The sequence below is a fragment of the Ornithodoros turicata genome, chromosome 4, assembly GCF_037126465.1.
Source record: "Ornithodoros turicata isolate Travis chromosome 4, ASM3712646v1, whole genome shotgun sequence".
Classification (NCBI taxonomy): domain Eukaryota; kingdom Metazoa; phylum Arthropoda; class Arachnida; order Ixodida; family Argasidae; genus Ornithodoros; species Ornithodoros turicata.
The window spans coordinates 17,244,042-17,259,327 of NC_088204.1; the positions used below are offsets into that span (position 1 = coordinate 17,244,042).

At 46.7% G+C, this 15,286-nt stretch overlaps 1 protein-coding gene and 1 long non-coding RNA gene across 2 annotated transcripts in view; one reads left to right on the forward strand and one right to left on the reverse strand.

Moving 5' to 3' along the window:
• Nucleotides 1-15,286, reverse strand: part of LOC135391206 (uncharacterized) — a 179,044-nt gene that overhangs the window by 2,038 nt on the left and 161,720 nt on the right. Inside the window, exons 10-13 of the mRNA XM_064621358.1 lie at nt 14,492-14,637; nt 10,044-10,125; nt 6,186-6,336; nt 3,453-3,681 (exon numbers count right to left, since the gene is read on the reverse strand). Coding sequence (XP_064477428.1) covers nt 3,453-3,681; nt 6,186-6,336; nt 10,044-10,125; nt 14,492-14,637 — 608 coding nt within the window. The remainder of the gene's footprint in view (nt 1-3,452; nt 3,682-6,185; nt 6,337-10,043; nt 10,126-14,491; nt 14,638-15,286) is intronic.
• LOC135391207 (uncharacterized) lies at nt 1,870-6,367 on the forward strand. Its single transcript, XR_010421892.1, has 2 exons — nt 1,870-2,055; nt 5,981-6,367. It is a non-coding gene; the product is annotated as an uncharacterized LOC135391207 (long non-coding RNA).

A 15,286-nucleotide genomic window follows, 5' to 3' on the forward strand; every position in this document is an offset into this window, starting at 1 on the left:
GTCACCAATGTTAATTTTTCCCGACTCAATACTTTTTTTTCCGCTTATCGTCATGTAAAAGGGGGTGTTATTTAAGGATACACCCTATTTCAAGTCCCCGCAGGCTCAACAGAGCAGTGTAATAACTGTGTTTAAAAGGTAATAATGGTTGGGAGACGCCATCAGAATCAGTGTTTTCAACGGCCATGAAATGGGGATCTTCTGTAAAATATGCCCTATGAAATGCTGCATTTTGTACAATAGACAATTGAGAGGGGTGTTTGACAAAACACGTCTCTGTATTGTGTGAAATGTACACCCCAAAGGTGTACGCCATAGGACAAGACATTTGCTCCCCAAAGGTGTGAAAGAAATTGTACATTTTCAAGCGAATTTAATTTACGACACATGGAAGCAAAAGAGGCCAGGTACTATACATTCTAGTTTACCGCTCGCAAGGGGGCTTCACGGCCAGTGCCATGTCCTTCCTTCTACTTCCTCCCTCCGTATTTCTTGAACGCGTGTCTCAGCATGACGGAAATATAAGGCGACACACCGGATAGGAGCCATCGTACATAACGGGTAGCAGCTTGCGCGGAGCCACGCGGACCGCCTGAGCTAGCAGATCGGACGTCTCCGGCAGCTGCCGCGCGCGCGTATAATAAGCGGGACGCAGCCTGCCCATCCAACTTCCCAGTCGAAGCCAAGAATGCTGATCTTTCTATTATACTGCCATGTCTGCTATTCGCTTCGAGTAATATATACACGCTGATTGGGTCCATTTCTTCCGGAGCTCAATACTATCGGAGACGTTTGCTAATGTAGCACGAACGATGAAGCAGCAAGTGTGCGGCGTTTGGGAAGAGATAAGTTATGGCATTGCGAAGCAAGCATGTACTTTGATGTGATGTGAGCAGAAGTGAGTTACTGTGTGTGGTATGATTGTCATAGATTGGAGTAATGAAGGCGAATTTCTTCTTTCATTCCGTGTTAGCACCGCACGGCAACTGTGGCTCTGAGCGGCGCACAGAGGTGGACCGATGGAGAGAGGACAGCAGGAAGGAGTGAAGGACAGGGGGGTTGGTATACCGTGTCCACCATATCAGAAACGAGGGCTAGCATCAGAAAATTGTACCGAAGTTTCCCGATTAGTTAGAATATACACCACGAGGGTAACCATACGTACGATGCTACTGGATTGTTACGCTTCAAGAGGTGCGCTACGGCACCGTGCCTTATTATGTACTTCCACACATCCTAAAGCGTTAGTGTTGTGCAAACGTTCTGATTTTTCGAATACCGAAGCGAATTGTTGTGTATTCGATTCATATTATGAACCCAATACAGAATTCTACATCCGAATTTCGAATCGAAGGAATACCTCTTTCAAAACGAATATATTCGAATTGTTCCAAAGCCTCCCCATTTTTTCTTCCCTCATCATCATCATCACCATCATCAAATCCGAAAAGGCCTCAAGAGAAGGTACAGAACAAAACGAGTGCAGCTTCATGCCAAGATCAGTGTGCATATATCACGTACATATGCTATATATTGAATGATACAGCATAATGTACAGCACATGTGTTGTATATGTACAGAGGTCGTTCATGGTTAAGCGAGACTTCTATTTCTTTTTTAAATACAATGAAAAGTTCGGGAAGCATCACTCTACGTCAGTATTCACTGTCGCTTACAGACACCGCTGCCATGTGTGCCATGCTGCCACCGCTGACACACTGGCCGAGTGGTTAGGTGGTTAGATACGGCGACTGTACATAGTGAAAGAATCAGACTTTCAGACTGAAAGGGGAAGGTGTCATGTGAAGACGACGACGTTGACTTAAGGCAGATCAGTCTGCGCGTGTGGTGTGATGTTTGGGGCAACAAAGCATTAACGTGTTCTCTCTCTCGGAGACGGTCGCTTTCTTCTGCGCACTCATCCAGGCGGACACACCAATGCATCGATGCATTTTGCCTAGAAACAAGTGGGCTGCTGTCGTAGCCACTGCAGGACATCTTTCTGGATGGTTTCATCTTTCCTCCAAGGTGCTCTTTAAGGGGCCCAAACAAACGGTAATCGCTTGTGGCTAAATCTGGGCAGTAACGGGCATGGGGCAAAATCTCCCAGCGTATTTCGGCCAGTGATGCCACCGTCAGATTCGCCGTGTGAGGCCGGGCATTGTCATGAAGAATATTGACCTTTCCGGACAATATCCCAGGCCTTTTCTTGTGAATCGCGCTTCGCACGGCACCTTTTATCACGGCACGGGTAGTACTGCACATTAATCGTGACCCCTTGCTCCAAGAAGTCCACATGGATGTCCCAGATGACAGTTCCCATGGTCTCTCCAGCAGACGGCTGCACTTTGCTTTTCTTTGCCGGTGGGGAAGCGTTATGTCGCCATTCCATACTGCTTCTTTTATCTCTGGGGTGAAATGATGCATCCAGGTTTCACCACGTGTGATGGTTGATTGCAAAACTTCGTCCCCCTCAGATTGACACCGGTGCAGCAGCTGCTCAGAGACAGTCATGCGCGCTCCCTTCTGGTCACAAGTGAGCTGTCGGAGAACTCATCTTGCACAGACTTTGCGGAGCAGCAAATTCTCGTGAATGATGGTCTCCACAGTGCCGACACTAATATTACGCTGGGCTGCAATATACCGAACTGTTACTCGCCGGTTCTCGAGGATGCCTTGCTCGACGCCTGCGATGTTCATTGGCGTGACTGCAGTCGGACGAAAGTGTCCGCGTGGATAAGAGTCAAAACGCAGGCTAACTGGCGATACATAGTGAAATGATTAAACCCCGAGACAACGAATACTGTCTCTGTATCCCTTGTCTCCGGGTTTAATTATTTTCATCGTGTCCATGTGGCTCGTCACCATATCACGTCCTTCGCCGACCTGTCTGCACCACTCGTACACTCTTCCCCTTGATATCGTCTGCTGCCCCATACTGTGCCTGTAATCTTTGCAAAATATCAGTCGGTTTGACGTTCTCCTTCACAAGGAACCTGACTATACATCGCTGTTCCACAGCTACATATATATTCTCGCCGCAATGATAGCTGCCGCTGACTCGAGAAGGATTGTACTTCGTCCTCCGAAAGTTTTATTCAGTAACATTTACTCAGCGCTTTTTCTCGAGCAAAAGTATTGGTTAACCTTGAACGACCCTTGTATATTGTATTGCCGGATTGCTGTACATGTATTCCGTTCGCGGTTATATAACTATTCCCTTCGTACTCACCTCGGTTTAAGATAACTTATCGCACAACCCCAACGAACAAGACTGAATTTCATCCCATATTATTGTAAGCTTGCGTTAAGGATTCTATGGCAAAAAAGCTTACCGCAACACAATGTCAATGACAACCACAAGAAAGAAAGGTATGCAAGTTGTAACATATTCCCGCTACGTTACCCATGCTGGGATGATATTGCAGAAAGCGTCCAGCAAAGTTACTTACCAGTCACTTTTGGCAAGTCTCCATTGCGGAATCCATCGGATGTTTGTGGCGCAGGGGTGAGGTTCTTGACTATAAAGAGAGCACTTTCCATGGTGACATCTGTGACAATATCTCCCGTCTGGAGCTCGAAGGCATGCTTGTCCGCCGTAACAGGCGCCGGAGCAGACCGCCGGTGCAGGCGCCTTCCAGCACCTCGTCCAAGGTCGTTCTCTTCACCGGCGCACTTAGGCTGAAACATTCGTTCAACACCAGGGAACAGATGTAGTTGAGAGGATGTCACACATTGCCAGTGAGGCATAATGGATAGTGCACGTGACCGGTAACGTTACACCTCGAACCAGTGACTTGTGTGAATAACAGCCCCCATGCCACGTGCCATGGAGTAGCTGGTCTCCATGTAGGTGGAGCCAATTTTATCCGTTTTTTTTTCATAATCAGTCAATCAATCAGCCCCCCCCCCCCCACTGTGACGAGAAACGTGCAGTTTTCTTATTTGCCAGGCGAATAAATCCGTTATCGGAAGAAAGGAATGGTGCCATCACATCGTTAACATCAACATCGGTTATACCGTACCCGCTTATAACGACTCGTGCTTTTTATGTTGTTTACGACGCCAATACCTGCATCCTCGCAGTAGTTCTCACCGAATCACACAACAAGAACATATGAGCGGTGATGAACGATAAACTCGAAATTAGCTCTACCTTTTGGCATTGTGTCAAACGCTTTTAAATGCGGTAGTTTATAGGGCTCTCGTTGGGGTAAATTTTTGGCAAACATATTTGTGTTACGTGGCCCTAAAAACTCCCCATTCATCATCTTATAATAAAGTTGTTGTTGTTCTTGTAACGGATGGACCTACACGGTGGCAGGCGCCATAAAGATGTCGCTTTCATAAAACGAAAGCAAGAGGTAGAGATTGAGGTTTCGATTGGTTGCTACCGTGGTACAAGTATGTAAGCTTGGAGTGAGGGTTTTTTTTTTTTTTTTTGCAACTTACGCAAAACATGTTCTTGAGTTGCGATGTAGTACAGTCACCTCTACTACGATACAACGATCATCGCACCGTCGACCGCAATTCGTATAGGCGCAATAAATAACTGCGAACACTACACAAAAATAACGAAAAGAAACGAAAAACAGCATAAGTTTTCCGCAGCACACACTCCCATAGCCGACCACCATCAAACATCATCTTCCCCTCCTTTCCATCAATAAACATCACAAGCAAACACCAACGGCAAATAAGAAAAAAAGAAACAAGGGACCACAGTAGAAGGACCACGAACCAACTTCCATTCACCCCTAACCCGGAATCACAACAACGTATTCCATCACATCACGAACCCCACCGGAACATTCGCATCTTCTCTCCATCATACACTTTCTTTCTCCACTTTCTTTCTTTTCTCTCCATCATCATGCACTTTCTTTCCTCCACGCTAACGCAAACACTACGAGCGACGCCACGAATGCTGCTCGTATCCTCTCTGTTTGCCCAAGGAGCGCACTCTTCTATTTCGCACGTCTCTTTCGGACACACACACACACACACGGCTTTCCCACAAAAGACAAGGAGTGCGAAAAGGAAAAGTAGTCACGCGTTGCGTAAGGGCCTTCTCCGTTCACACGCTAAGGATATAAAAGAAGAAGGCACCGAAACTGTGCTTATTCCTGTCGTAATCTAAAGCATAGTATAGGGGACACGAACATTTGGTGGGAGGAGAGGGGCAGCACGCGAAAATTGCTCAGACAACTCTCCTCAGTCTCGTGCTGGGAATGCAAGTAATGCTCTCCCACGGGCTTTGAGGCTGGACATGCGTGCGGCCGAGACGGGGGTCCTTCACTCGGCGGACGTACGTGTCTCGGTGGGTGTGGGAGAGTGCCGGCTTGTGGTGGAACGGTACGGCGTGATTAGGCTATTTGGTTTCGCGAGGGGGGCTTCGCATTAAATGCGAGCGCATAGAAGAAGAAGACGTTTCAGCTGTATGTTCTGGAAACGTGGTCGTATTTGAATGCCTGCCCAATGTGGAGACAGCGTAATTACCAGCTTCGCAGAATTACCTGATTAGGAAGCTGAAAAAATTGTGAATAGTGGATAATTGTGAATGGTGGGCTTCTAGTGAACATGTCAATAGTGGACTTCTGAATAGCGAACATGAGCGAACACTTACTATCGTGTGCTTCGTATGAACTATGTGTCCTGGGATAATTGTGAATAGTGGATAATTGTGATTAGTGGACTTCTCGTGAACATGTGAATAGTTTACTTCTGAATTGAGAAAATGTGAATAGCGAATAGCGAACTTGCGAGTAGAGCGCATGAGAAGTATTTTTTTGAGAATGGGGAGTGTGTGTGTGTGGGGGGGGGGGGGTTATGTTAGGAGTAAATTGGGAAACGAGTTCATTTCCTCTTCTTTTTCTTTCCGTACAAACAAACAAACAAACAAACTTACTATCGTGGTTTTCGACTCAGCTTAACTTAGCGGGAAATTTTCAAAGAACATTTCCGATTCCTGTCTCTATAGATGGTGACCAGAGTACACTTCGTAGGATGTAGCTCCATGCGACAGGGTTTTACAGGATGCGACGGGGATATTCCTAGCAACCCAGAGTTCAATGAGCGCAAGTGTGGCGTGGATTATCGAGCAGACGCACGAATAACAGCGAAACCGAAACTATCCTCCCTCTTACGTCGCTCTGCGAGCACGAATCAGCTTGCAAGATACTTACAGGAGGGCAGACATCGAGGCAAAAGGACACAGTCATCTGGAACTTGACAGTGCTGTCCGAAGCGAAGCGAAATGCCTGGAACGGCGCTAGCAATGACTTGGAAGAAGGCTCCCGCTCGAATCCAGGAAAGACAGATGGCTCCACGGGGCATCTGCAATAATAAAAGCGTCCTTATTCTCCGAGACACGCGTTCTTCCAAACTCATTTGTGCCAGCAGTACCGAAAGATGAGACAGGCGGAGGCATGAAACACCTGCCGCACCGACTAAGGATGATGTGTTTTTTTTCTCTCTCTTTTGCATGTTGTTGCTGAGCAATGATTGATTGCCATCTTCGCAGCCTATATGCATTAACAACCTTGCTGAAGACGACACCTTGCAAAAGCTCTGGTAGTGTGGCAAGACTTGTTGATGCAGACAGTGCATCCTGAATTCGCGTAATGGAGTTCCTCGATCTGAGTAATCTATCACGCTTATCGCTCCTGTATGTCATCAACGTGCACGTATATGAAGAATGCAGTGCGCAAATGCAATCTACACTTCGGTATGAGGGCTCATTGACGTGCACTTTTTTTTTCTCTCTCTTTCTCTATCGTCCGACTAAAGTCTACGGTGCCGGTCTTTTTCCACGGATCGCTTGTCCGTACCGCCACACATTCCCCTTCCCCTTTTACCTTTCCTTTTTTTCTGCCAATAAATTCCCCCACCCCTCCCCGCCACACATACCGCATTCCCTATTCTGTTCTATGCTCCTAATATGCCCTATTCGCGGAACAAACGGAAGATTTCCTCGGCAGTGACACGCGGCTCGTGAAAACGTAAAACGAATATATATATATATATATATATTTGGATGTATAACACGTAAGGAGGGTCGGCCATTTGTGTGACGACATGCTGCACGTGCCGCGCAGGGCAGGACTGCGGATAATTTGGGCCACCTGGGGTTCCTCTGACGTGAGCCGGAAATCTCCGACACACGGTGCTGGAAGCAATGTTTACCTCGCCTTTAGTTTAGTCTTTCAACAGCTCCGCGAACTTTAATTTGTCCGTGTGCGGTCGGCTGAAAATCATGAAGCAACTGACGTGAAAAATGGACATACAGGACGGACACCGAGAGTGCACGGATGTTGGACTGTCTCTAGCGTTCGTTTTTCTATTTTTTTTTTCTTTTGCGTGTGCACAAAAGGTCATATTCGCCTGGAAGACCACTATTGCTCTAAGACTAGATCAATCCCCGTACAACGATATCGCTATTCTTCACGCTTCCCCTACATTCCCGATATACTAGAAGCGAAAGACAGCCGACGCGATAATGCCATGGCAAGCCACACAAAACGGCCCGCATTCACCTCAGAACATCGGTACTTATATGTCCAGAAGCTTAAAAACGAAATCACGCCGTACGAGATCGAACACTTTTGAAAACCTTGCCGCGGCAAAAGCGAAATAATAGTGACCCCTGACAGGCCATCGTAAAAGACAACGAGCAGAAGGGTTAACGCAACAATCTCTTCGTGCGGGACACGCCGTGATAAGACCGTAGATCCATATTTTCCCCGGTGTGTTAGGAACACGTCTGCTGTGTCATTTCCTTTCTGCAACGACCGCGCTCTTTTTACCCCGCTGTATAGTGGTGCCATTTATCTCAATTGTGCATCTCAACCAGTGATTCAAAACCTGACTCTGGAAGCCATTACGTGCAATTCCAGCCGTTTCAAACGGCAGATACGTCTGAAGGCCACGCGCGATTGGGTTCCTCTGCTGCTGCTGCTGGTCCCTGTAATTTCAACCCGCCGTTGGAACGCGCTCGAAAATGTGTTTCGTCGGACATTTTGCGTCGCGTGTCTCTGCGCGTCTTCTCTTTTTCTCGCGTATGCGTGTAGTTTCAGGGAAGCGTTATTTGTATCTGTGCATTTCTTTAATGCCTCGCTGTTTCCAGCCTCGGTTTCTTCGAGACATTGCATTATTTTACGGGAGCGACTATGAAGGGGCACTGTAAAGTGTAAAAATTTCTCCACGCGAGCATTTTTTCACTTTAGTGGTCCTTTAATAACGTTTTCAGCGAAGCAATTGGAAATCTCGGGACCAGAGTAAAGAAGAAAAACTGTGAATATAATTTTCTTCCGTCACGGGGTTTTTAGTGAGTTTTAGTGGATAGTACGCTTTCGCCTTTGCGTAGCATTTTCTTTTTCTTTTTTTTTTTTTCCTTTGCCGACTTCAGGGGGAACTGTGCCGACGTTCGCCTGGAAAGTCTTCGGAAAAGCCAGGGAAAACCTCAGATAGCACAGCCGGTGGTATATAGGATTCGAACCCAGCACCTCCCAGTCTTCAGCACGACCGTGGCTGCCACCAACCAGCGGGACGCCGTAATCCGCTCGGCCATGCCGCTGGTCTTCGCGTACGTAAGGGACAGCGTTGGTGGTTATGCGCACGCGCAAAGCATAAAAGCATAAAGAGAGCTTCGTGCATTGCGGAGGACTACCACGCTATCCCTTGCATACGCGAAGGCTATAGCGTACGATGCACCAAAACTCTCTATTATTCGTATCGCGTACCTTTGAAAAGGTTGCGACGTTTCGCCCTATAAGTTAGAAAAGTAAATGCATAAAGATGAGTGCGGTGCGGGTATACCCGCGGGTACCCGCGCAAATTTGTTCTTTGCGGGTACACATTTCGGTGCCATCGCGGTTCGCGGGTAAGGTGCGGGTAGACCCGCACTACCTCCGCGGAATACGCGGGTATGCCCGCAATACCCGCAGGCGCAAAACCAACCCGTCGGATTTTGGTGTATTACCCGATTCATGGCGAACATTTGGCCCAAAATACTTTCCAGACATTCCATATCCAACTCATCGTCTCAAAATAAAGTTGTTGTTGTTGTTTGCCACATAGGGTTAAGTTTGGCTATCTTTCGACACCAAGACTGGTACACTTCGCATCAGTAAGCTGTGTAAACATGTGAGCAGTGGCCACAGCGTACGCGTTGGAAAAATGGCTCGCTAACGGACAGTGTCCTTAGCATCAATAAATCATTTCGTGCTGTCACGATCATGTGGCATAACTGAAACATCCGTACGCATTGGGCTGCGGGTATATCGGCGGGTATGCGGATAGGCATTGGGATGTGCGGGTGCGGATGTGGGTTGTGCCCTCGCGGGTGCAGTGCGGTTGCGTGTACGAATTTTCATACCCGCACTCATCTCTATAAATGCAAGATACAGTTGGTATTTACATCGGTGTGAATTCGTATTCCCAGTTTTACAGGAAAGAGTGTAATAGAGAGGTGTCATAGAGTGTAATAGAGCCGAAGAAAATCGATACCGCAAATATCGAACTTCATCAGGCTCTGACATCACTGCAGGTGTCTCCGCCAGTGGGGCAGCGCGGGAGGGGTCGAGTGCTTACGGCTACCAATGGGAACAATGTCAGTATAGCTCTCGCTCCTGTGACGTCAGAGCTTGACGAGTACATGTGTTCGAGGTTCTATATCTCGCCAAGTACGACACGTAGAAGAATAATTCTTTTTTTCTCTCTCTCTCAGTGTGTATGCTGTGACGTTTAGTACGATGGTTGCATTTATGCAATGAAAAGATGGTTGGCCGGTTCTCCAAAGCAATGAATGCGCTACTATAGCCGCAAAGGTAGCCACTCGTAGACGTTGGCTTCCTCTGTGACAGGTCGAAGAAGACAACATTGCGACTTCCTGTGTCCACGAAGCGAATGAGGGAGGGGAGGCATCGAGCAGGCCTTCTTTGACCTATCTGGCCTCGTCAGTATATGGTGGGCAGATAACACGATAATCAAAACAAGACCCACCACACATATTGTATATAGTTTCGGTAGTGGAAGGAACCTACCCTTTATCGTCGAGGAGTAGGATTGTTTCACTTCCTTCGCCGCTTTTGGCCGTCAACGTGCTTCCAAATATGCCGAACACAGCTGAAAAAAGCATTGCGTTCTCATGAGTCAATGCATGAGACGTTAGAACGTAGATAAACTGCACAAACTTTAATATGCGATAATATTGCTGAAGTTTTGTTTTTCTTAAAAGACGTAAGAAAATCGCAGTACAGGGATGAAACAAATGTGAAAGGACGACACTGGCAAATAAGAGCTAAATAAAAAATAAATAAGAAAATGATAAAGCAAAATAAGGAATAAATAGGAACAAAATTGTTCTTATTTATTGTTGTTGCTGTTTGTTCATGATACCACCAGATGGTCCTTAGGCCATTATATGACGGAGTGGATGTACAGCTCCGGTCAACCTTAATAATAACACTGGAAAAAATCGGTCTGATTTCCCAGCGCGATAACAGCCACCCCTGGTGCACTGGGGGAATGTTAAGTGAACAAAATCGTTGCGTTAAACTACCAGAATAATTTTGTTCAATTACGATTTCCTCCTAGCCCCAAGGGTTGCTGTAATCGCGCTCGGGAACGAGACCACATTTTTTTCCAATGTTATTATTAATGTTGACCGGAGCTGTACATGTGAAGTACATGTGCTGACAATGTCTACAGAGCCAATACACAATGAACAATGCGAAATAGGGTATTTAATACAACTTATATGCACGTGAGACAACAGTGCAGTAGAATTAGCGTTTATTTATTTATCTTTACCGTTCAATCGATATCAAATGGAAAAACGACGCCTCAAAGGTGTTGTTCGCGCGCAGATTAACTTGAATTTACAATACCAATTACAGTAACTTGTATTTAAAAGGAGTTCTCAAGTGCAAGCATTCCTCCTGGCGGAATGAAATATGCCGTTACCTTGAGAGCAATACAAAGGAACAGGGGTCCCTCCGTCCAGTCGTACGTGGTTTACGTTCCCCCTTTATGATTTCGCATTGCCATGCCATGGCAGTACACAAGGCGTCTATTTATCGCATAAGAGTAAAGAGAGAGAGAGAGAGAGATACCAGACACACGTTTCAAATATGCAGCTCGGGTAAATTTAAGAACTCCGTCGCAGTCGCGAACTTCGAACGCACCATGCAAACATAAACGCCCTCACACAGAAAATAAAGGAAAGAAACAAAGAGAGAGAGAGAGAAGAAAGCGGTTCCACGGAACGTGACCTTTGCTTACTCTTTTCGTGGTCTTCACATTTATAACTCAACATCAACCCTGCATGGAAACGTGCGTGGAGACAGAGAAAACGTGCCTTCTGCCCTGAAGCCATTTTCTCGAACTTTAAAAGTGAACGAAAATGTAAGCGAAGAAAAAGAAGGAACGAATGTTTCGCCAACCGGTGGAGAGACTATCGATCGTGCTTCGTGCAAGCTTTCTTTAATCCTCATAAGATATGATTTAAACTTGACCGCTGCCAGCACGACTTTTCTCACTTCCTCTTTTTCTTTTGTCAAACGTGCCTCAAAGACTATACACGTTAGTTTTAGTTTCAGCACATATCACTGAACGCGGCCACGACGCCCCCCCACTGCTGTAATGTCGACCGGGGGACGTCCGGCAAGATTTCTGCTCTCTATAGGAAAGTGCCGTATTGGGCCCCGATCTTCAACTTTCACATAGTGATCGTTATCGTTATATTTAAACTTCGCGCGCTCCAAAGCTGCTTTGATAGGCTCGCGCGAGAGCTCGTGCAGAATTACGGGTCGAAGCGATGTATTTAACGCGCGTTATGGGATAACGACAAGTTGAAGATCGGGCTCTTGGTTGCGGCGCATATCACTCAGCGGGGCCATGACGCCCCCACACTGCTGTAATGGCGACCGGGTGACGTCATGCAAGATGAAACTGCCGTTACTACAGGAAATTTTTACCTATCGCTTCCTAAATAATGAACCCTGCGTTTTTATCTGCTGCAGTGGAAGTGCCGCCCCCACCGATGTACATTCGATGCCGCCTTTGTGGTGCCGGGCCTTGTAAAATGTCACACAGCGATATCAGGCGGAGATCTTTGTTGACAAGTTTACGGGGGCAGCCTCCATGTTTTCGTGTTTGAGGGCGTACTGAGGAGTATGCCCTCTTTTCTTCTTTCCTTTTTGTGGTTGTATTTGGACCGTCTGACATAGAGTAGTGGACCGGTCGCCTTCCTCCCGCGCTGTAGCAGACGATTCTCGGTAACCAATAAAATTGCTCGAATGGGATGACGTCATAAAAACGACGGAAGGAGCTGAAAGGGGCTACCGCCGCTGCGCGCATTCTTGTAAACTAACCAGGAAAGGCGCGCTTGCAAAGGAAATGTGTTGCGTAACACTTCCTGAAGGTAGCATGCTCAATTCATGTGGTAAAAAAATGTGTGTTCGAATATTTTTTTTCTGGTTCTGTTACCGCCTATTGACTAATTTTGGGTTATTGTGTCTTGCTGCATCACTGCCATTGTATCACTACTTTTCTTAATAAAATAAAGACCTCGATGACGAAATAGACTTCCCCCTTCTAAAAAAAATGCTGCGATGTTTCTCAATAGATGGTTTAAGGAAATCCCAGTGGCTCCTTGCGTACCCGTTGCATCCTGCGAGATTACTGGAATGAACTGTCCACGTTTCGGTTTCACTGACCTTGCCTCGTGGACAGTCTCCCGAGATGGAAGGAATCGAGGCAGCTTCGAGACCTTCTAATCCTTGTTATTAGCCAGTTCCCATAGTTCAAGGGGGCGCAAAGCTCTGTGGGATTTTCTGAAATCGTCTATTCGAAGCTCGGGAACGCTACACTAAGGCATAAATTTCGTCATCGCAACTAGGAAATACGTGACAAGTAGGACCCTGCGAATGTTCGAATAGACGAGTTCAGAAAATCCCAGTGCTGTTTGCGCTCGCATTGCATCCTGGGCGCTTGCTGAGCGGGGCAACGAAGAATAATATTTCACGTTTCGCTTTCGCTGACCTTGACACGTCGTGGACAATGGACCAGTAGGGAAGAAATCGGAACAGTTTGGAGGCCTACCCGTTCCTTCGTATTAGTAAACTCCCACAGTTCAAAGCGACGCTAAGCACTCTGGAATTTTCTGAACTCGTCTATTCTTCGAATACCGAAGCGAATAACAGCATACTCGTTTCTCGAATTCTGCATCGAATAGGAAATGCTATACAGTGAACCCTCGTTAATATGCCCCCCGATAATCTGACATACGCGCTTTACGACCGTACTCCTGGGGAACAATGCAGTGAAACCTGTACAAATCACGCCCGTTAATATGACAATTCCGCATTATGACCAGAATTTTCGGGAACGACCATGGTCATAGTAACGAGCGTTCACTGTATTCGAATATCGAATCGAATTCGACATCTCTTCAAACCGAACATATTCGAATAGCTGCGAATCCGCGCACGTAAACCCCAAAACGCTAAAAGACAGATAAGGTACAGTGAACCCTCGTTACTATGACCATGGTCGTGCCCGAAAATTCTGGTCATAATGCGGAATTGTCATATTAACGGTGGTGATTTGCAGAGGTTTCACTGCATTGTTCCCCAGGAGTACGGTCGTAAAGCGCGTACGTCAGATTATCGGGGGTCATATTAACGAGGGTTCACTGTATACGCAATGCAGCGAGCTCGTGCTTCTTACATATCATGCATGTATCCTACTTCCATCTGCGACACCTTTAGCGTTCTTAGCACAGTCAAACTACAACGATGTTGGCGCCACACTACGTTCCTTTCACTCTTCGCGAGGGGACACTCTACGTTTCACGTGTTGTGCAGTGTTTTTTGGATTATTATTGGGCTTCGCGTCTCGCAGTTGTTGATGTGCGGTGAACGCCCACGCAGAGCTGTGCAAGAATCGTCCCATGCCCTTCCTGTTGCAGGAACGGTAGCAAAGTCTGGGAAGCTCTTTTGACAAGCGAAGGTGCTTATATGGGTCACAAATTGAAAAGGGTTAAAATTTGGGCTGTTTGGTGTGACATTAAAGTCCATGAAAACCCGCAAAGTACTATTTTGTGACTTGACGGAATATCTCAAAGTTTGTAACAGATGCGAACCAGAATTTGAGAGCACTAGGATTCTATATAAAAGTAGGAAGGTCGCAGCATTGCTTTACCAAGAGACGATGCATATAAAACCCCCCTGCACTGTTTTTTTTATCGATTTTATAGGTCACCTCAAGCGGCATCCGAGGGCCGTTCTCTTTCGATTCGTTTTGGCTGCGCATGTAGTACATGCATTCAATTCGCTAACGTACTATAACTAGTATACGCTTCATACTCGTTTCGGCTGCATAGCTATTCGCTTCGTATTGGCTTCAGTTTTGAAATGACCCTTTCGCACGCGCCTAGTACCGGTAGCAAGCTCATCGTCATCAGCTTAATATCGTCGCGAAAGCTTACCTTCGTCCTGCATCTCGACCTTGAGAAAAAGAGGGTCACCCAAGTCAACGCCAGCGACTTCATCTCCCGACCCGTTGACAACCTTCAGTCGAACCGGGGGCGTTGGGGCTAGACCCGTGATCACTTGGGTCAAGCTCTGTAGGTCCCTACAGGAAGAAAACAACGCTTGTCACCCCAGCCTCCATCTCATCCGCGTCACAAGCACGACCGACTATAGATTATACCGACCATGCTATAATATGCAGCGCCTCTGGAGACACAACACTCAAGTCTCGTCGGCATAATTCGAGGGGGGCGGGGGGCACTGCACGTCGGCCCGTGGGACCTTCATCATAATTGGACAGATTTGATTGGATTGGATTAGATATGAATTTTCTACGGCGCACTGCCGTATAGCAAACGACACCAGCGGTACGACGCTTAGGTCATGAGTCGTGCCCTTGAGTTGGTTGGCGCGAAACCCAACCAGGAAGTTCGTCACACTCTGTCCCTCTGGCGGCTGCGAAATGGGACGCAACAGGAAAGCTCCTGATGACTGTATGTTAAAGAAAATCCTGATTTCGAAGTATTATTGCAGCAAGGATTGACGGTTTGGTATGCAAGTGTCTTTCATTTCATAATTTCATCATGTAGATATATTTTACGCGGTTTTTACGACAATAGCTCCTCCCTGTGTAGCTCTGCCTGGTGGTTACAGCTGCCAATTTTTCGCACAAACGTTTTAAAATGCCGAAAGTTTCCGAATTTGACAAAACATATAAATGCCGAAAAATGCTCGACGAGTCTTCGCAAGAA